The sequence below is a fragment of the Ixodes scapularis genome, unplaced genomic scaffold (genome assembly GCF_016920785.2).
Source record: "Ixodes scapularis isolate PalLabHiFi unplaced genomic scaffold, ASM1692078v2 PGA_scaffold12__126_contigs__length_90152505, whole genome shotgun sequence".
NCBI lineage: Eukaryota > Metazoa > Arthropoda > Arachnida > Ixodida > Ixodidae > Ixodes > Ixodes scapularis.
This window is the reverse complement of record NW_024609838.1, coordinates 68,467,717-68,489,857: the sequence shown is the minus strand read 5'-3', so window position 1 is coordinate 68,489,857 and position 22,141 is coordinate 68,467,717. Positions and strand designations below refer to the sequence as shown.

General features: G+C 44.2%; 1 protein-coding gene across 1 annotated transcript in view; it reads right to left on the bottom strand.

Annotated features, from left to right (window-relative positions):
- The window catches only part of LOC115329430, a 33,119-nt gene extending 11,974 nt beyond the window's left edge, over positions 1–21,145 (bottom strand). Inside the window, exons 1-2 of the mRNA XM_040218731.1 lie at positions 21,073–21,145; positions 19,957–20,913 (exon numbers count right to left, since the gene is read on the bottom strand). Coding sequence (XP_040074665.1) covers positions 19,957–20,913; positions 21,073–21,145 — 1,030 coding nt within the window. The remainder of the gene's footprint in view (positions 1–19,956; positions 20,914–21,072) is intronic.
- Positions 21,146–22,141: the final 996 nt, after the last annotated feature.

Genomic DNA, 22,141 nt, shown 5'->3' with positions numbered 1-22,141 from the left:
TGTTCATTAGCTAGACCTTAAAGCAATTCAGAACTTCAATATATTAACATTTAATATTGTTTTCTTAAATAGACCCTCTGGCAGAGTTATGTACGATATCAACCTTTTTCTGCACGATGTGTACTTTTCACAGAGACGATTAGCCGCGCGCGTTGGGAAACGCCCTCTACACCTACATACAAGTTGTCATGTGCCCAACGAATTTGATACATTATATGTGTTATCTTGTAAAAGTCAACTGCAACTACCAAGTATCTTATTATAGACATTTAATTTTCATATCTACGACGATCATTTAACTTTACTTGGGCATTTATTATTGTAGAAGGAAGTACAAATAAGTACGAGAAACACGAAACAAAGCTTTCGAAGTATTTCACGCGCGTGTCTCAGCACCGTTGCCATTGTTCTTGAAGCTTTCGGGTCAGTTTGGCGCATGCTTGTACAAGGCTTGAGCCATGTTGGCTCTAGCTCGCGCCAGTTTGGCCCAAGCTTGGGCCGAGGGAGTGTGCCACTTGTTTTTTTTTTATTATTCTCTCCCATTTTAGCTCGGGCAAAAATGTTATGAAGATATTGTAGGACTAAGCCGCAATTTGTATTTTATTTTATTGCGCTTCAAACAGAAAGATTTGGCGACATGACAGAATCATTTTGTGGATGTTACTTAGAAATTTTAAATGTGTGTAAAGCAGTTTCGTCGAACCATCCAAAAGCTTCTAATTCAAAAACAAAAACGCTCACACTTTGAAGTTTAACTTGGTAGAGTATAATTATGTTCAAATCTTTTTAGATCCTACTAACGGACAAAAATCTTTCGTTGTGTTGCAAATCTGGCTCTGCTAGCTCAGAATCCTAGCAACATCTTTAGATAGGGGCGTTGTTTTTCCGACAATGAAACGCGTGCCTTCAAGATTGGAAGCCTTTTCATTCGTTTAGTGAACGTCCCATGCTGTTGGGGGATATAATTTTTGTCTGGACAGTCCAATTTGTTGCAATTCAGGAAAGGTGACTTCTTTGTAGATGTCAACAGCTTTGAATATTTCAACGTGGTCACGAGCGACAGAAATATTCGTCGCGTCCGTTAAATTTCGGATTTCTGAGTGGCAGGAAAGTATGGTTGCCTGTTACCTTAAGCTTAAACTGTACCTTTCATTTTTTTATTAGATAATGCAAAATAGCATCTTACAGGAACAAATATAGAACATAATAAATATGCATATCAATGTTTGTGCGCAGGTCTCTTCAATGTATCTGTATCAACGTATATGTGTAAAAAAGATCTTAATCTTTTTTTTAGATTTTATCAGACATCTACAAATTACTCAAAAAAGGTAGTTAAGTTACTGAGTATTGACGCCAAACGCAGTTGGAGTAGAGTAGAAATTACGCATTTGAAATAGTAATTGAGTAAACTACTAACTACTGCAAAAAAGTAGTCAGTTACTTTGAAGTTACTTTCGAAGTTACTTTTTATATTTTTGTGGCAGCAAAAGGAACCGCAGTTTTGGTCAGTGAAAAACCCTGCGAGCCTGAAATGAATGCAGTCATTTTATGACTTCCAAAATGGTCTATTCGCTCGCAGAAGCAACTATCTTTCAAAGTTGTTATCGGAGAGTTTTCCCCTTTTCCTTCTAATGATGTCCTCAGTCAAGCTAAAAAGACGTTCCACCGTGGCGCTGGACGCAAAGGCAGCGTTCAATTTCAGAAGCAGGCTGTGCAGGGTCGGGTAAGCGAGTGTCGGCATCTTTGGTGTCCATGACGAAACATGTGAATCTTGCCTCGGCTAGAGAGTCTTTTATAACAAACTCTCCTCCTTCTTCCTTTTTTTATTCGGCAAGTTGAGGTTGTTATGACTGGCCCCTCTTTATTCTCACGACGCTCGGAGAGTTCGGCGAGCGAATGCACCTGACCGTCAAGGGATCAAGTCTCGCGCCACGACGATGGAATCATCCGAATGACTGCGCGTCTCGTTGTAATGGTAATGCTACCGTTGCTCCGCCACTAAAAAAAAAAAAAATTGATTTTTGCCATTGATGTGGCGTCCAACAAAAGAATCTCCCAAGGGTGAGAAGTACAAGATTTTCAAAAAAGAGGAGGTCTCCCTGGCGTGGAAGGTCAGAAGGACGCGAGAGATTACGTGAACAAGCGGGAAGCGGGAACGTGCTCCCATGAACGGATTATTCGTGTCTGCGTTTGTGCGCGGGGGAGTCCGGCTTCTGAAGGGAGTATGCGCTGACGACAAGGCGACCATGAGAACAGGCGCCCAGCTGCGAGGTCATTCCAGCGGCGCCTACCGTGGAGCTTACCACTTGAGTCAAAACTCATTATAAGCACGCAACATGAAAAAAAAAGAAGAAAAAAAAACCCTCTGAGTGTCCCCGTCTTTCCCGGTTGCAGCGGGAGGCGCGGCGCCTGCGTGCATTACTGGATTAGGTCAATACCCGACCAAGGCTTGTGAAGCATCTCTGCCTGTGTTCGTGCGCGCCGGTGTTATGTTTTGGATGCTCATCGCCACCTTGCCCCTCCCTTAGCGAAAACTAATACGTTTGAAATATACCACATTCTAGTTTGAGTGTATTTGAAATACAATTCATAATTGTAAGTACACGAAAAATATACCGAAAATATAAACTTCTTTTTTTGTTACTTAGTACTAAAATATACTTCTAAAAATCATTTTAAAATACCTTTACTTAAACTACATTTGAAGTTCCCTTCATGCGTTTTGAAATATGTAAATACCAAATTAATAGGCACAAAATACCTTTCACATATATTTCTTGAAATATTTATTTAATTAATGCAAAATATACTCCAACCCTAAAAAAATGGAGCAATCAAGAATACGTGCAGAATACTCTTAAAATACCTGATAATCGTAAATACTGTTGTGTTATACTCTAAGTACCTTTTGACTGCAATACTTTGGTAGTTTGACTTAAACTACAGAAATATTTAAATGCTCGCCTTCTGAAGTTCACTTCAAGCAGATATGGAGTACACTGAAGCGCCTAAATACATTTGATTAGTTTGGCAATTGAATTGCGCAGCATCGCACTGATAAATCAGCCCAGTTTATGTTATTGTTTCCTTTTTTCTATCAAGGACACATTCGATCAGTTCCTTGCACACCAATCACAAACGGGGTTCGGGAACTACAACCACAACATTTGCTGATGCTGGAAAGCTTCAGCAGGTGCTGTGAACAGATACGTTTGGCGTGGTTTTGTTAGCACAATGTTAGTTCACTGAACGTGTATACTCACCATTGTACGTGATGTGAATAGTGACTTTAATACAGTGACATTAACTACCATATTAAATAGTCAACTACTAAAAGGAAAGGCAAAACAACTACTGTAAGATATTTATTTTTCACGGGCTCAATATTTCGCGATTTAGGTCAAAGTTGAAGTTTTGGAATAATTCGCAAATTCTAATTTTCGCGACGCGCTGGGATCGCAATATAGATTTTAATGTTTTTACATTTTGCCGGAATTGTTCACGGGACCTATTTTTCGGAATTGTAGGCGATTCGCCAACTTTGCGAGAATTAGGTCCTCACGAAAATAAAGTCGTGTACAGTATTTTAAAGTGAAGAAACTGCCTTGATTCGCTTCGACCTGAGTGGTGGTACGCAGAGAAGCAATAACATGTATTTTATGAGCCGTTTGTGTGGATATTGTTTTAGGGACTGTGCCGAATTGTTATTAGTTGTACCAAGGCCTTTTAGTAAGAGATATCGTCCACGAACTTCAAAACACTGTTTCCCCCTTGACAGACTCCCGAGGAGAAGATCGAATACTTGTAACCTTAATAAGCGCAGAGGTGGTCACCGAAAAAATTATTGCCTTCAATATGTAGGCTATATAAGGCTCTAGAGCAGTCAACGGGACTGTGAATGAGCTCTTCAGTGCGTCATGGTGTTTGTGTTTGTGTTCGTTTCTAATGTGGCTTTGTGAGATGTATTTAGTAGTGCCTTCAAATACCACAGGGACACCATTTGCTGACAAAATCGAAAATTAAAAAAAAATTGTGTAACCGGTTTTTAATCCACAAATGGCATCTTGAGTGTGAAGGAATAATATTTTTGGTATATCTAAAATATTTTTTATTCATATTTATAATGTATTTTGATTACATTACGCGCGTATTTCGAATGCGGCCAAAATAATACAGAATAAATACAAAATGAATATTCGTACTAAATATATTTCAACTTCGTTTGAAGTACGGCCTCTTTTTGCTAAGGGCTATGACGCCTGTGTGGCAGTTTCTACGGCTGCCGAGTATAAGTGCGTGGGAACGGAATGTGAGGGGGCCCCTCGTTTGGGAATACCACTTAATCTGCCAGCGTCTTATTTATTTCTGCGCTCAAACTTCTGTTATCAAAAAAAGGATTAGATTTCTAAAGTAGTTAGTAATTTGAGTAGAAGTTACCTGAAAAAACGTAGTTAAATTAAACAACTAATTAGCCAAATAGAGTTGTAATTGAAAGTTACCAAGTTACTCGGAAAAGTAGTTAAACTACAGTAGTTTGAGTAGAGTAGTTGAACTACGTACAAGTCTGGATTTCATATGCGTGTATGTTACGTTTGTGTATCTTTTCTGTTTATATAAATACAAAACGCACCCACAGACAAATTGGTGAAGTCGCGGATTTTCTGTTGTTGACCTGGAGTACCATTACCGAGAAACTTATATTAGGGACGAACCCTTATAATATTTATTCCTCAGTGTGTTAAACAATATATTTGATTTGTAAGTATCTTTTTTTTATCTGCATGACGAAATTGATCACATGGTGACAACAAAACGTACAAATCTTCAGGAGGCTGTTTGTTGAGATCCAGAATGCTTCAATTAATTCTTGTGCTTCATGAATAGCATTTCTGAGTGCGTAGTTGCAGTAACCTCTTTGTCTGCCGTAAATGTAAAAAACATAAAAGCAAAGTTTGCATTGGAGTGAAAATCAGTGATTCCGCTAGTTGACTGCGTCTTAAAGGGCAAATGACATCCCAAGATCGATATTTTCTAATATCGCGAACGCCTGTATATTATCCCTGGAGATCATCCTAAACATTTAGGCTAAGGAGCAGTGCATTTGAAGAGGGATACATTATTTCCAAAATGCGAGTTTGGTACTCATGTCCGAATCAACGACGTGGTTGGGGTAACAATTAGGGACGCCGCAAACATTTTTCGAACCGAAGGTTTGATGATAAAATCAAGCGGTTGGAAAGGTTCAAAAGATTTCGAATTTTCGAACTTTCCATATCAAGAAATTCGATGGAAGTCGAATTTTCGAACCTATTAAACCAAGAAGTTCGACACTTTTCGAAATCTCGAACTTATTACGCTGCAAAATTCGATGCTTGTCGAGCTTTTGAACTTGATAAACTAAAAAATACGATGATTTTCGAAATTTCGAATCTCTTGCACTTAAAAGTTCGAAGCTTTTCGACCTTTCGAACATCCTACGCTAAAAACTTCGCTAATTTTCGAACTTCCGAAATTATTCATATAAATATTTCGAAAATCGTTGAACTTTCGATTCCTGAAAAGTCAAAAGTTCGACGAACTTCGAACTTTTAGGGTAAAAGTTCGAAGTTCGTCGAACTTCGAAAGACCGGCGGGCGGTTTCATTTGGATTCAAGCAGTGAGGTACGTTTGTAATTTTTTTCCCCCATTTTTATATGCGGTGCCGCATTCCTTGCGAAAGACAATGCCGTTTATTTCAATCATCTGGCATGCTTGCTTTTAAAGAAATGGATTCCCAAAGGAGCGAGAAAGGGCGACGGGTTTTCGACAATTGTCGTTTGTGCCATATTTGAAGCGCGCTATAGCCGAAGATATTTATGGTAGGGATGTTAAACTTTTTAAGAATGATCTATGAATAGCCTAGGTCAGTATTGTCTTAATATATAATTATTGTTGCTCAAGACGAGTTTCGAAGAAATATCCAAACATGTATCTACGGGCAATTATGCCCTAAACTTTGTAATATTTTTCGTCTAAATTGTTTGAGGTATCGCATTTAAAATAACACCGCAGACAGTACATATCATTACCATCTGCAGAATACAAAATAATGTACAGTACAGGTCAATACAATAATGTAAAGTGCATATCATTACCCTCTGCAGAATACAAAAGGGTCTACTACGGTTGATAGAATGCCATTTCGTCGAAGCACGTTCTAAAGAACGGGCACGTTTTGTCGAAGCACAGTTTAGAGAAAGCAGAGCCTCAGTTTAGAGAAATGCCGTTTATCGAAAAGGGGGCGCTATTTAGAAAAGGGTGTTCTACTTCGCGCGTGTATCACTGGAGTGCGTGTTAACCCAAGCCCCCTGCTGCGCTCCCGCCGCTTCGCGGCGGCAGTCTGCGGCTGCTCATTCCAAAAACGTTAACTCACCTGATTTATCCGCACGCGCCGCTTCGCGGCACCGAATTCGCTAAAAGGAGGCTCATCGCCATTTTCTCTAAACTGGGTTTCTCTCTAACGGAATTCAATAAATTTTTGCAATGTCTTGCATTGACGCGGTCAGGTCCTTTTTTGTTTGTGTTTAGCTTGTACGTACCTTGTTTGCTGGCCTGGCAAGCACGCGCCGCTGGACTGTTTTTTTTTTTTTTTTTTTGTCGCATGCTTGACAGTGACATTTTGCATATAATTTTAGGAATCAATTGGTGACGGAGCTGAGTGGCATGGCATGGTTTCGGTTTTAATTGAACAGCCGTTGTCCCCGCTCGCGCGGCGAAGCACGCGCAACTGCAAGCCTGCCGAAGTTGCCCTTGCGTGCACGGTGGTAATCGGTTTTTCGGAATTGCTCGGCAACGCCTACAGCACTATACACTTGTGGGATGTCTCAGCAGTAAAAACACAAGCAGCGAGTTCCGTCACAACACGTCAGATCAGAACACAACACAACACGAAGTGTCCTTCGTTTGTACAGCACTTAAAACGAATATTGTTATTGTTATAAGAATATATGCTCCAAAAGTTACTTTTTCTGCTCCAAAACATTGTCTTGGCTGCTTCAAAAGCCACTTTTGCTGCTCCAAAGCACTGTTTTGGCTGCTCCGAAAGGTGCTCCAAAATGGCTTAGGCCAATCACATCACTGCACATCATTAATTTTGATGGTGGAGGCATTTATATACTTTTATATGTTTTTTGCCTGTCGGTTTGTGTCTGAGTTACAACTTGGCTTTACACCCTTAGTGACTTTAAGATGAAACCGACTATAATCTTAAGAGATATGAGCGGGAACACCCTATTTGCCTTTTCGCTATGACTGCAGTCTTCAAAACACACATAATCTATCAATTTCTCTAAAAGTTAAGAGCCTGAAACACAAACGTAGAGTTCCGCCATATTTTAGATTTTAACGTCCTTTATGACAGACAGGTGCTCCAAATAAGCATGACGGGCGGTGCGCTCTCATACATCTTGCTATATAAAGCAGGTAGTCTGTATACAACTTGGGCAAGATCAACTATGCTGCGTTCTAATTAAGTGATCAGCGGAATAGATAATTCAAAGAGCCGCGGCCGGTCTCACGTCAATTTTCCCGCTAAATTTTGACGAAGAAATTAATTTATGTTGAAATAATGTGGTCAATTTGCCCACTAAATGTAGCGGGGAAATTGAATTCCTGTATAGGTCACGTGGCATCATGCGAAGTCATTTTGCCCGCTAGATTTAGTAGGGAAATAATTTTCGTATAGGTCGCGCGTGACGTTATATTCACTGCTAAAATTAGCGGGGCAACCGGAGTGGTGTTGAGGTGCTCTGAAGATTTTAAGAAGGGTAATCGCTTTAATAATCTGCGCTTTCCTTTGATCGTGGAACAGGTAGATATACTGAGACCTGTAGAAATACGAAGTCCACTAAATTCTTTAGCATTCTGCGAAGTCAATTAAGTAAAGAAAACACGACCGTAACACGCGTGGAGTGATTCCTCAGCGCGCCGTAACAATTGATTGCCCATAATCACTAAGCCCAACATCTCACATTAGAGCTTGAAATCTTTTTTTGTAAAATATTTCCGAGATATGAATAGCCAGCAATTAAATCCCCATCACATTCTTATTCATATACATGTTGACCGGTGCGGTCACGTTCACACGTAGATGCTATCAAGCGCCCTATGAAAATCTCATTGATGATATATACCTTTTCACTTGTATAAAATGTTAACAAAATTTCTAGGTTCAAGAATGACGTTCTTCATTTATTAGAACACATTTGGTAGTTTCTGACTCGGCATCCTGTCTATTAAGTTACGGTTGCCTTTTGGGGCTGCAGGATTGCGGCTGGATAACAATGGAAAGTCGGGGTCATGTTGCTCTACAAGTTCATGCAGCCTTGCGGGCAGGCCCGTCACAGCTGTTTTTGCTCTCTGGCGTAGTTCGTGCCTGTATATTTCTTATTTCAACTTTGCGTTTGATTTCCTTCATTTCCCGGCAGAGAAATTTCCACAAATGTTTCAGAACCGCTGATATCCGGTGTTGCTTTCGGCATTTGTTTTTAATCTAGATTTTTATACGCGAGCGCGATGAGCATACGTGGATACCATGAAGTCCCGAGGACAGTGCGGGCTTTCCGCTGCGTGTTGTTCTCAATAACCATGCAGCGCGCTCGTGGCCAATGTGCGCAACTAACGTGCGCAGCCGCGTATTTTTCACATGATAGATTTGCACGCAGGAACAAACCTTATTATTGCAATGCCATTGCAATGCCAGACGAGGAGAGCTGTCCTAGGAAACCGAACTCTAGAAATCGTCCAAATATAGACAGTCAAAACGTACTCCCCATCCCATGACCTTGCTTCCCACTGCCGCCGTTTTCGGAAGCCAAAGTTCCGGTCGACCAACCTATTCAGAACCTATCTTTGCGCGTATTTCGTGTTTTTTAGCCATTCTCGCTTGAAAATACCATAGTATGGGGCATAAAAGGTGACCATGTATATGTATTCTGACGGCCCAGGTAAATTGGGCTGCCCTTGATTTGTAGTTAACTCCGCAGATGGCGCTCGTAACCGGAAACAATTTATTGCTTTCTCGAAGTCCGAGAGGTTATCCGGCACCGAAAGAAACAACACGGCCGAGCCGTAACCAACTTCTCAGTGGGTTCCATTCCTCTCAACGCCCCCAGCACCAACGTTTTTAGATCAGTCGGTTGACAAGCTCGGCGAAAGAGCAGCGTTTGAAATCGGTTCTTATTTGTTGCCTGTCCGCGTACATGTCGGGCGGATAGCGTTCCCATAGCCACCAGCGTCGAAGAAGGCATCAAAGAAGGCATCCAAAAGGGGAACTTCTCCGAATGGCGCTCTTTTTCTGTCGACTTTACCGCAATCGTTATATTGACCGTAAAAACCACGATAGAATTCCTTTTCACCGCAGGTAATGTGCATCCAACGTTGCACCGGTCCTGCCGCTTCTGTCCATTAGGAGGGCTGATAGTGCAGCGAGTTGTCACCGAGAGGACGAACCACGAAACGGCGCCATACGTTCTAGGAAGCTTGTCAACCGACTTTGATGTATAACGTTGCTCAGCACACTCACCAGGCAGCGACATATTTAGAATAAGAAAAAAAAAACAAAAAAACAGGACACGGCCGACGCCTCGTCCCGAACTCTTCCGTGTTTGGGATTTTTATATTTCCAAGTCAGCTTTGTTGCGCGTTTGGAATGTTCGTATAAAGAAACATAGTTGATGAATGATATTAAAAATTGTTACACACATTCAACTGTGGGAATCTCTAATTTTGTTTATGTCTTCTCATTTTACGCCGTCAAAAAGCGAGGAGGAGCCCGGATTGGGGGAGGAGGACACATATCTTTGTTGGGCTCTTTCCCACTTTAAGTAAATGTTTCTAATTAATGATGCAATGCCATCAGAAACAAGACCTAGAGGATGGAAAATGTGTACTAAAAATATAAACAAAATAGGGATTTTCGCAACAAATTCAGGGACTTCATTCAGTGTGACAGTTCAATGTGTTTTGTCAGTAGTGGCATCTTATACCCCGGTCAGGCGTGCTAATTTAGTGCTGTAGAAGACTGCACTTGGGCTGCTTGGTAATTCGTATTTTCGAGGGTAGAGCGCTAAAAATAACGCACAAGTAAAAGATGAACTCTGTGTTGTTCGTTTCTTTCACGTGTCCGTTGTTTTTAGCGCTTTACCCTAGGAAATAATTTAGTGCTCTTCAGACGGTGTTTTAGTGTCATTCGTGTAGTGTGCCACCCTGCTACTTCTTGAAGAACTTACTCGGCTGCAAGTGAGTTTGCTTCTTTTCTTTTTGCTTTCTTTTTTTAGAGCGCAGCTCTTAGGCGCCTGTTTCCGGCTTGAGCGGCGTCGCCGTCGGCGTCGGCGTCGCCGTCGCCGTCGGCGTAACCGCGCGGTGCATTATGGGTAAATTTCCCCGCTAAACCTAGCGGAAAAATTTCCCCGCTAAATCTAGCGGAAAAAATTTCCCCGCTAAATCTAGCGGAAAAATTTCCCCGCTAAATCTAGCGGAAAAAATTTCCCCGCTAAATCTAGCGGAAAAAATTTCCCCGCTAAATTTAGCGGAAAAATTTCCCCGCTAAATCTAGCGGAAAACATTTCCCCGCTAAATCTAGCGGAAAAATTTTGGTCACGTGACCCGGGGAGTCACGTGACACCCCGAGGTCACGTGACCTCGGGGAGGTCACGTGACCCCCCCCCCCCCCCCGAGAGCACGTGGCCCTCAGTACCCTCCCCTCCTCCTCCTCAAGAGCTGCGCTCCAATTCGGCGTTACAGGGAGTGGTAAACGGCTTTCACTTTTTTTTTATCTGGCCTTGTGAGGAATGATCAGAATCATCCAATTGGCGCAGATATTGTCAATCAACGTAATGTGGGTCTGTAACGTGTCTTTATTAAGAAAGATGAAATATTTCTAAGACTTTGTGCCTTTACTTTAATATTTTAGTTGTCAAACAGTACTCTACCCATCGGTTTTGTCATCATTTGCAAGTGACAATAGTTTATCCCGTGTGGCACGGAAACACTTGAAGTGATATTCAGTGAGCTGAAGTGCACTATATGAGGCTGTATGACAAAGGTATTAGCCGTGCACAATCCGATCAAGCTGCATCAGAGGAGATTATGAACGGGTATAGACCCTGGAGTACCACCAGGTTGGCTGAAGTCTTGTTTTCCTATCAATTCTTGAATCAAACGGAGGCCCTGGCGGTCGCCAACATTAATAGAACGACGAGTCACAGTCTTGGATTCTTCTACTGCTGCCGCCTGGTTGTCAAGCGACCTGGTAGTCCAGTTCCGGTTTGGTCCGTGATTCCCCAAGCACCCATATTCAAATACTTTATCTTTCTCCACTTGGAGAGGGAAGAAGGGAAATAAGCAACATATTGTTGCTTGACAAGCGGCGGCTCTGCCGCCTTCACAATACAGCTGCAGAGGGCATACACATTTACATGCACAGCATATTTCATATTACTAAAATAATTACAAACAAATAAAATATTAGTATCAAAAATAGCAAAGAGAAAATAAGCTAGATCGTAGAATCCCTTTAGGCTCTTAACGTGCAGAGGCATAACTACAAAAACCTTTCATAAAAACAGAACGCATTTCTTTCCAAGTCAAACTCAAGATGTTCATGTTAAATTCACTACATCAATTTAGTAAACGCAGAACTGTGGATCTCATCGTTTGATTGACATAATTATTCCTGAAATACGGCCGTTGCTGCCCACCGCTGGTTGCTCGGAGTACACCGCATCGTTCCTCCGCTGTCTTCTGTAGTCTCTGGCTTTGTCTGGAGGGTTGCTGTCTGTCGGCGACTTGCAGCCCAGTCCTGCTCGGGCCATTTATCGAAGCACCCAGGCCTGGCTGTCGGTCGCTCCTCCCACGAAGCCCTCCACCCTTTCCACTAATCAGACAGAGCACCAGAAGGAGGCAAGTTTCTCCTCGCCTCGTCTCGCCTCCTGTCCATTATTGGCTCTGGTCAAGCAGAAAGAGGAAAGTTATCGAGGGAGAAGCTTGTCCTGCTTTTCTTAACCTGCAGTTGGGTATAGTCTTTTAGTGTCATCCCTCAAGACCTCACTACCCTCTTCACCTGCTTGACAAGGCCAGTAAAAACAAAGTTCAAGTCGGCATTGTAATATTCTCCTGGTAATTGTAGCAACGAAATTGACAATACGATTACTGGAGTCAAGCAAATGTTCCCCGATAAATTTAGCGGGATATTTGATATCACTGAGCTTATGTCACGCGTTGTCATGCTATCACCTGACACCACGGCTTGACCCCGTGACTTAGGGTCACGTGACTTCTATTTTCCCGTTCACTTTAGCGGGGAAATTAGGAAAGGGTGTACTTCTATCAATGCAACAAACAACGACAAAATGCCTTTAAACAAATTTAAGCGATTTCTTCCTAAATAATTATAATAATAAATGTCCTAATTTTTTGAAAGCAGTACACAGTTTGAAGGGGAAGAGGGAAAAAAGATGTAAGAAAACTTGACTAGACCCGAGCCACCTGAATGGCAGTTGGATGCGGGCACCAAAATTGTTTACACGTGATTAGGAAATAAATGAGAACGCGACTAAATCATTTGCACTAGTGAACAATCATTAGAGTCATTAAATAATGCAAATTCAATTTGAACAGAGTAGAGCATTATCAGACCAAACGTCGAAAAAAAAAAACCATCCCCCACAAATGAACAGTTTTTTCGATTCCTTTTGGTTTAAGATGAGTATAATTAACAGTTATCTTCTACCAGGTTTGATTTGAGATGAGTACGATCAATTCCCGTTAGTTGTTCATCTAGACATTGTTACGTTCTATAGCTTCCCCACCGAACTAAGTCAGTGTAGTCGTAATTAGTTTTAAAAAATACTGCATTTAACACATTATGTAACTTTGGGGATGTAGGTCGCTTGCATTTTTTCTCCTTTTTTTGTTCTGAGGAGCCTTTCCTTCCTAATGGTCTAACAAAACGAACGTATCAAAATATGCTTATCCTAGTTAAAAGTGTAAGTGGGTTCAATAAATGTGTGGGAACATATTTGAGCATATAATAACTGATATATTCCTTCCGTACGCCTTAGACGATTCATATAAGTTCTTATATGTTCAATGAACAAATCATATATGAATTTTTCTTTTTAAATAAGGTGAATCATCTCTGCTTATAATTGAATTAATCGAAGACAGCCTAAATCTGCCATTTATTTGCTTTGGTAAAGATCTGAATTTACCAGGGAAATATTTTAAATAAGGAAGATAACTAGGTAAAGTTCAGTTAAGTTGAGTAAGCAAAGTGCAGCCCTTTGAGAGGACACCCGCAGTGAACTCACGCGTTATGACTCCATGCCTCGAAGTCCTCCTTTGCACAAGTACGTGTGATACGAGGCACAGGATAGCGCAGCCCGCCGCGAACACACCGGAGTAGAAAAACATCCACCGGCCTCCCCATTCGGCAAATGTCGTCCCACCAACGAGGTTACCAAGCGCCATCCCTGAAACAAGAACATTAGCTCTGAATTCAAGAGGCACATTACCCAAGAAGAGAAAATCACACTGTCACCTAAGTCGGATACTGTGTGTTCGGTAAGTACATATAAACCCAGAAATTTACCTACCAAGCCAATTTTATTTTCATAAAAATTGAAAGACGTTTACAACACCTTGTAACGCCGAATCAGAGCGCAGCTCTTGAGGGGAAGGAGAGAACGGTACTGGAGGAAAGGGTATACCCCTCCTCCTCCTCCTCCAGCTTCTCCGCCCCTCATCTTTCAAACTCCTGCCCTCCTCTCCTTCCTCTTCCTCCTTCTTCCCTCCCCCTTTCTTCTCCTCCCAGCGCGGTGCATTATGGGACATTTCCCATAATGAACCGCGCGGATACGCCGACGGCGACGGCGACGCCGCTCAAGCCAGAATCCGGCGCCTGAAGGCCCGACCAGATTGCCGTCTCGGGCTGCCGACGAAAACCAGTTTTCGCCTTCAGCGGTGCGCCTGACGGCGCCTCCAATCCTACCGGTCCTTGTGCGGTTCAGAACTCGCCGCTCCTCGGCGCAGGAAAGAGGAGCTAATGCGAAGTGCTGTAGACAGTGACGTTGCGATGAAATGGCAACGCGCAAGCCGGTTCTCCGCGCGTCTTTCACGTTCCGAAGGAACGTAGCGTCGTTTCGTTTCGTCTGCTATCCCTATTTCCCCCAATGCCTTTCCACGGAGCAGGTCCTCGCAAGTGCGCAACTGCTTCCCTTTTATATGACAAGAAACAGCAAGACTACCTAGATAAGGACGCTAACAACCGTCGGGCAATTATAGGAGAGAAATTCGGAAGTAGCAATTGAGTTTCTCGGTTGTACTTTTGCATGTCGTCGGTGTTGTAGCGGATGTCGTGTTGATTAGGTGACACACTCGAAGACAGCCTTCATCTCTGGTGCCATTGGGTCAGCAAAGCGCTGACCTGTCCTTCGGTGTTTCGGTAGAACCAACTCGGCCGGGACCAAAACCTGCGCCTCTTTCCCTTCAAAGCGCGGCGACGTCGCAAGATCAACGAGCAAGCTAGGTTAATCACATTCACACTGATCACCAGGTCATCAAAAACACCTACCAAGAAGGCTGCGAGTGCGGTTTGGATGGTAATATATATGCGAAAGATGAAAGCCGAAACGGAAGAATCTAATAAAGATCAGACGACGAAAGACCGGGAAATCCGACAGGAGGCTCAAGCTCGATCGCGAGAGCCAGTGCTGTCACGTGACGCCCGCAAAACGGAGGCCAATGTGGACTCGCGTTGAGACGCCGGACGGCGGTGCCGCCTAGCGGCGCCGACCGGCGGCGCTGTTTACGCTAGTGGGGTCAGGCCTTAAGAGCTGACGCTCTACAAAAACGCATTCTAAATATTGTTTAGTCTAAATAAAAGAAGGAAAGAGCTCAGTTTTCAGGGAAAATATTGTAATAGACCGATCTCACTAAGCGTTCGGCGCATGCGTGACGCCGCCATAACTTTAGCTAAGAGGAAGCAGACGGCCGTGCATGCGAGGTCTCCTGCTGTCTCATGTCCCACACGCGCAGAGCTCCAGCGGGGTTGGCGCACGTGCAGAAAGACTAAAGTTCCCTGGATGCATTGCGGCAGCGGTGGCGTAGTCAAACTGGCTGGTGAGATCGGTCTATTAAGATGCAGCTAAGCGCCGTTTTTGCCTGAGGGAGCAGGATAATAAGGCGACACAAGCTGCATCCCGTTCAGAGCCTCCACCTGATAGCTCAGCATGTCAACGCCTACAGAAGTAGCGATCCAGAGCCCAATGGCATATGCACAGTTAAAGGTTGTGGAAACCTCAAAGGGCACGAGGCGTCCGGATAAGAAGCCGACCGCAAAACCACCACCCGCAGCGGATCAGAGTCATTGCTACGACGGGTTCAACTGCTGGCTGCAGCCGCTAGCCGGAACTCACGAAGAGAGTGAACGGACAAACAGAATAGAAGGGCACCTAGGTGTTCATTGGCTCCGGTTAAATACAAACAGAATAAGACTAGTAACGGCAAGGGGGAGGGTGTCCTTACCTTGCCGTACTTTCCCGAGAGCTCGGACGGAGGTGGGACAGCAGGGTGCGTGGCCGCACGTCCGATCAGTTTCAAGTCCCGCAGAACAGTCCCCTCTCCGAGCGGCCAGAGGACGCACTCTCTCTCGTTATCTTGCTGACGGCTCCATCCTCGTCCCCGAGAGGCGGGCGAGCCCGCCAGAGGGAAGTTCCCTACGTCGGCGGACACGGACGGACGAGTGGCGAGAGTGGACAACGAAGATGGCTGCCTCTCGTGGCCACGATAAGCTACGCTCCGGTCGGAAGCCAGGCGGCTCCACACGTCGCGCACGCGGCCCGAAGGCCGGATTAGAGAAAGGGAGCCAGGGGCTTCCACAAGCTCACAGGTCACGGTATGGCTGGGACATAATTGAGGCTTTCTCCAAGCGACAAGTCCTGGGTAACATAGGTTCCTGCTCTCTCAGCCTTTGCAACATGGATATCACATAGTTTCGTCAACAAGCTGCAGCCCACATAGGTGGTCGAAAGCCATATCTTCACGCCCGTCACTTCGCCTTTCCCCTTTTCTGTTTAGTCAAGCCGCCGCTGACGCGATCAGCGTCATCGACGAACTTGAATAAATGTTCAAGTTGTCAGTCGGAAGGATGTTTTCTCCCCTCCTTGGTCCTTTTTGCCGTTCATGTGACTTTCCTTTAAATCCGTAACCTGAACCCGTAACCATTACATAATTTTCTATTTTTCTGCTTTTTAATTAGCATTTTGGTGACGATACTTTCCTGTCTTTACTGCACAAATACGTCACTTGTTGCTTCGTAACGCTTTTCTTATATGTTTTTAGAGCGCAGCTCTTATGCGTCCATCTCCGGCTTGAGCGGCGTTGCCGTCGGCGTAACCGCGCTTTGCATTATGGGACGTTTTCTATAATCACGGCGAGTGTGACGTCACGAGGGTCATGAGTGACGTGACCCTCCTGACGTCACACGGTGCCTAAACTTGTCGGGAAATTTTTTCGCTTAATTTGCGGGGAAATTTCCCCGCCAAATTTAGGGAAACATTTCCCGCTATTTTGCGGTTAAGTTTCTCGCTAAACGTAGTGGGGAAATTCGTTTCCCTAGATTTAGCCGGGAAATTTTTCCGCCAAAATTAGCCGGGACATTTTTTTGCTAAATTTAGCGGAAACATTTTCTGCCAAATCTAGCGGGAAAAGTTTCCCACAAATTTAGAAGAAACATTTTCCTCTAAATTTAGCGGGAAAATTTACCCGCTAATTTGGTGGAAAAATTTCCCAGCTAAGTTTAGCGGGAAAATTTTCCCGCTAAATTTAGCTCGGGAATTTACCGTGAAATTCTCCCACAATATCGTGGTAAATTCCCTCTCCGTACCCTTTCCTCCTCTCCGCACCCTTCCCTCCTCCTCCTCCTCAAAAGCTGTGCTCTAATTCGGCATTAGAGAATAGTAAACGTCTTTCATTTTTTAATAGAAAACTGTGAATATTTTAGGTGTTTTATGCTCTAATTTTCGTTGTCTTATTGCTATTTTCATATCTGTTTCAGCAGCTGCTTCTCACTCAATTTTGATCATTGGACTATACAACGACTTTGTGTGTAATGCTTATTTATTAATGTTTTTTTTTTTTTTTTTTGCGGTATTGCATACTGCGGGCGGGCCCACTGAAATGTACACCTGGTTTAGATAGATGCAATGTGAAATATATTAAACACGAAGGGTTTAGATTATGATGTATTCTAAGCAGTTTCCCTACACACTTTCGCTCCTTGCATGTACGAGTTCCTCCTATATACTTTCAGCGCTTGGTAAAACGGCCTCCCGAGACCGTTGTGCGACCGCTCGTGGCGACCGCGTGAGGGCGTTGTGTTAACGGGGTCTGCCTAGATCGTCTAGAGGGGACAATTCTGACCACGGAAAACGTCAGCCATTGAATGGCGTAAGCCTACTGGGAGGACATCTTGCGGGTGAGCATGCCTTGCGTTGTGTTGTGTCAAGGCGAAAGCGAACGCAAATGACGTGACCCTGATTGAGCAGTTGGGAAGGTTCTCAAATCCAGGCACGCTAGACGGGGTCTACACCCCCTACTTTGGTCTATTTTGTCTTCGTCGTTCGACATATTTTCGCGATCTTGCCGTGAAGAGACGCTGAAATGCCACACGTGCTACTAAAATGTATGCAAATTGCGTTAAAAAAATTTTTTTTTTTTTTGAGAGGGGAGTGAGAGGGGAGAGAGGCGGGGATGGGCGCTTTATAAAGTACGCCTGTTTTCAGTGCAATAGCATAATACTGTCAAACAAAACGTAAGCACGTTGTAATTACGACAGAGAGTAGAGATTGTTCTTTGCAGTCACTACCGTGCGTGTACAGTGGGTACAACAGTGGCAGCGATCAAGGACCTCGTTCCAGCGGCGCCCCTCGTGGCGAAAGGTCGCACTCGCGAGGAAGGCGGCGGCTCATTTTTTTGCAACCATTTTGCCGGGCACTGGAGGTGTATAGGAAGCACTGGTTGTATAGACCGACACGCGGGCTTGACGTCACGGCGCTGCGGCGGCGCTGCGATCGCGCCGGAGCCGAGGGGTGTGGGCAAAAGGGCGCACGTTTCGCATGGGCGTCATAGTATTTCAGCATGCCGCGAAGCTGTGATGCCGTTAATCTCACCTAAATGTACAAGAAAAGTAGCGGAGTGAGGTTCTACAAGTTCCCGGCAGACTTTGAAAGGCATAGAAGGTGGATAATATCCGTGGATCGAAAATTATAATCGCCTCGCGCGTTTGTGCGGCAAGCACTTTCTTGGAGGCAAGTTCGGCTTCCATTTGAATCTCCGTCCCGAGGCTTGCTTATGAACCGGGAGACCGTCCTCTTATCGAGACCACCCGGATTTTGTTCCCACGGTGTTCGCGCAGAAAGCACCGGCCAAGCGCTCGTCGGAGGCTCGCTACGCCCGAGCTACGCAGAAGGGGATCGGCGACAGAACGGCAGTGTTGTGGGCGTTACCAAAAAAAATAAAATATATATATATAAAAAAATAACGAAATACGTTACTCGTTACTTGCAAATCAAAGGTACGCGTTACTGAGCTACGTTACCTAAAAATAAAAGGAACGCGTTACCGCTACCGATAAAAAGTAAAGCACGTTACTTCTGCCCTGCGTTACTTTTTAAATTATGATTTAACACGTTTCACGGTTTTGACGATACAGGTATGCATAAGCTCATACATGAAGAAATGTTATGTTCATGCAGAAACAGAACATAATTACTTTATCTCTTTTTACGGTTTCACCTAAATACTGACGAGAAAAAACGCAAAGAAAAACATGGCGTCAAGCCTAAAAACAGGGAAAAACTTGAAGTGTAATTGTAATAACGAGAAACGTAACTACGTTACTTGAAATAGTAACGTAAGTTACTGTGTAGAAAAAGTAACGAGAAGGTTACTACGTTACTGAAAAAAGTAACGCGTTCCTGGTAACGCCGTTACTTGTAACTTGTTACCGCCAAGACTGCAGAACGGACAAAGCGTTACTACTTGTCATGCCTTGTGGTCATGAGAGTAGGAAAAATAGCGTGCCTTGAATTGAAGACGCTGTGTGTATTTATTTAATTAATAAATACGCTTCCGCAGAGCCACAGCCTGCTGATCCCGCCGGCAGTGCGGAAACCGACTCGAAGTATTCCTAGGCCTTGAGAGACTTGTACGCCTGCTCCGTGTCGGCCGTGAACTGGCTTGGCGAAAAAACTAAATAAACAACGACGTGAGCCGTCGACTTCGGTGGCAACAACTTCATGTCGGAAGTCCAGCAGGCCTTGTTTACGGCGTACGGATCCTCGTAGGCAACGCCGTCCACGCATAGTTTGTTTCGATACCGCCGCCGTTAAGGCTCGGGCAGCGAGCTCAAATAGTCGGGCATAGCATACGACATACGTTGCCAGGAAATAAGGTTCACAAATAAAGCTAGAAGCGTCCCTACAACATCAACAACGAGCGCACGCCACACAACGCAATCGCGAAAACACGGAGGGCCGGGTCGCTTTTGCCCACATAGCTACCGCGCATGCGCGGCCTTCCGGCCGTGTTGGTAAACAGAGCCGCTCCGCGTGTCGGTCTATACGTATATAAACCTGCTTGGCCTTTAAGCGAGTGATTATATTTGTAGTATTTCAACCTTTGTCTTCGTGTTAATAATGAGCATCAATAGGGTGATAAGCCCTTGCGAGGCGCCCGCGCCTTGTGGAGCCTAGTATGTTGCAGGGTCGGCACAAATATGTTCACACTACTAGCTTCGTGATTGGTTCTTCGTCGTTCTTGTCTGCTAATGCCGAAACCTCATTAGCTGCAAAGCGCCCTTTGCTCCTTAAGCTGTTGCTTACTATGGCATACTTGAGCGTGTGTAAAACTTACCGATGGCTTCGAAGCAAACGTTGAGGACGCACAAAACGGACGCCGCGGTACCTTCCGGCGCCACCTCTTTAGCGAACACAGTCATGGCGGGTACCGTGAGCGGAAGTGCAGCCCCGGTGACGGGTTCGACGAGCAGCGCGAACCACGGGTTGTAGAGAAAGGCACATCCAATGTACCTCACACCGAAGGTCAAGAACGTAAATATATACGAGGGATAATAGCGAGTTTTTTTCAGAATCCAACCTGACGCAGAATAGAAGGGTAGTTCTACGCACACGCAACTGACTGCGGATATTAATCCGATTATCAGTTTAGACGCTCCTATGTCCTCCAAGAACCACGTGTTGTACGATATGGAGATTGAAAAAAAGGCTCCGAGGGCGAATGTCCAGAAGGCGAATACGGCCAGTTCCACATTGGTGAACACCACAAAGATGTCCTTGAAAAAGTTGACCGATAGCTTGGGCATCCGAAGAGTGGGCATGCAACAGAGAAGGACACTGTCCATAATAATGACTAGTGCATAGACGAAATAGCTTGGAAGGTAACCTGATCGTCCTCCAGTCCATCGGTTGGCTTCATCGATCATGGCTCCCACGATAGGACCAGCGGCTCCCATGCCGATAGCCCCTCCCGTTCGCTGCCATCCGAAGTCCCTCACATCTTCACCCAGTATCTCAGAAACGCCGGCGTCAGAGATAACACCCAGAGCCCCCGAACACAACGACCCCAGCGCATGAAACACGGCATAGAACCACACAACTCGTTGATCTGTCGAACCTGCTGTGCAAGGGCACTCGAACTGACAGGTGCTGCTGTGGCAGCCAGACGTGCCATTCCAGAGGGTGTGGCAAATAGTGGATGTGTTCTGAAAAATGTTGCTTATATCGATTTCGCTGAATTCGGTTGAATCCATTGGGCACGAAAGGAAACACTTCTCCGGCGATTTAATGCACGCTGAAAATGAGTTCAAAAGCGTCACGTTTCCTACTGGGCATGATACCTCCCCCTTTGGTTCGGTCGTTTTGATTATGAAGTCACTACAGTAGAGAAGGCCGTTGAATAGGATTGCAAGCCATTGAAGTGTCAGCAAGATTCTGGTTACGCTTTGCGTACGGTCAGCAATGTATCCCATTAAAATCTTCCAGGGAATGGCGAGCAGAGGTGTGACAGTTAAAATGTAGGCCATGGTTGCTTCAGGGATTCCGTTTCTCCGACCAATGGCTGACCCGTATGGCAGAACGCAGCCCACGGCTGAAGAAGGAGAAAAGCATAATTATCTTAGCATTTTCAACAACAATGTTTTATTTACTAGGGTGAGATGTGTTAAAATTACAATATTATATATTACACTTTATGCATTCATATATTTTGAAACAAGAAGTTGAGCACTTAGCTGCATGATGTATGGTGATATACAAGCAGAAACTTCGAAACAATTATAAAACTTTACTGTAATATCCCATGAGATAGACCATATAAAATCGAAAGGAAATCGGATGAAAATAATTAGCGCGGTAAGTTTTGGTGTGCGAACAAAGAAAGTTGGAAAAATATGCTATTTTAGATTCTGTGACCTTTGAAACCTTTGATTGCAACCAGTCAAAGACCAGTGTCCTTCTCAGTAAATAGCGATAGCTCATCTCCTGTCATAGCTAAGTTGAGCATTTCTGTCAAGGTCACCGCTTCCCAGGGCCCTGCATGGCTAAAAGTAAACTATCTTTTGGAGTGTGTTTTTTTTTTCTTTGAAAAATAGGAAATTGTAGAACAAAGAGAGGAGGGCTATTTTTCGGGGGTGGAGTATCTCTCGGGATATTAGGGTATATTGTGAGAGATACATTTCACTGTGACACGCATTGTAAACTGGTAGTAAATACAAAAATCCGTATTCCTCAATATTTGAAAAAAAATGTGCAGGATGTGATTAACAATGCATTTATTGCAACCCTAGTACTCACCAGCAAAGATGAGAAAATAATGAAACTTCAGATACCAATGTTTTGTGTTTATCCATGGCAGCGGCATGTCGGACCTTAGCAGGACGGAGGTATTCCTGCATTTAAACAATCATCTTGATCACACAACCCCGTTTAAAGTTCGTGCTTATGCACTTGCCCATTAGCTTCTGCAGAAATGCATGCAGGAGAGCGCTTGAACAGCATAAGCTAGTGTGCGTGATTTAAAG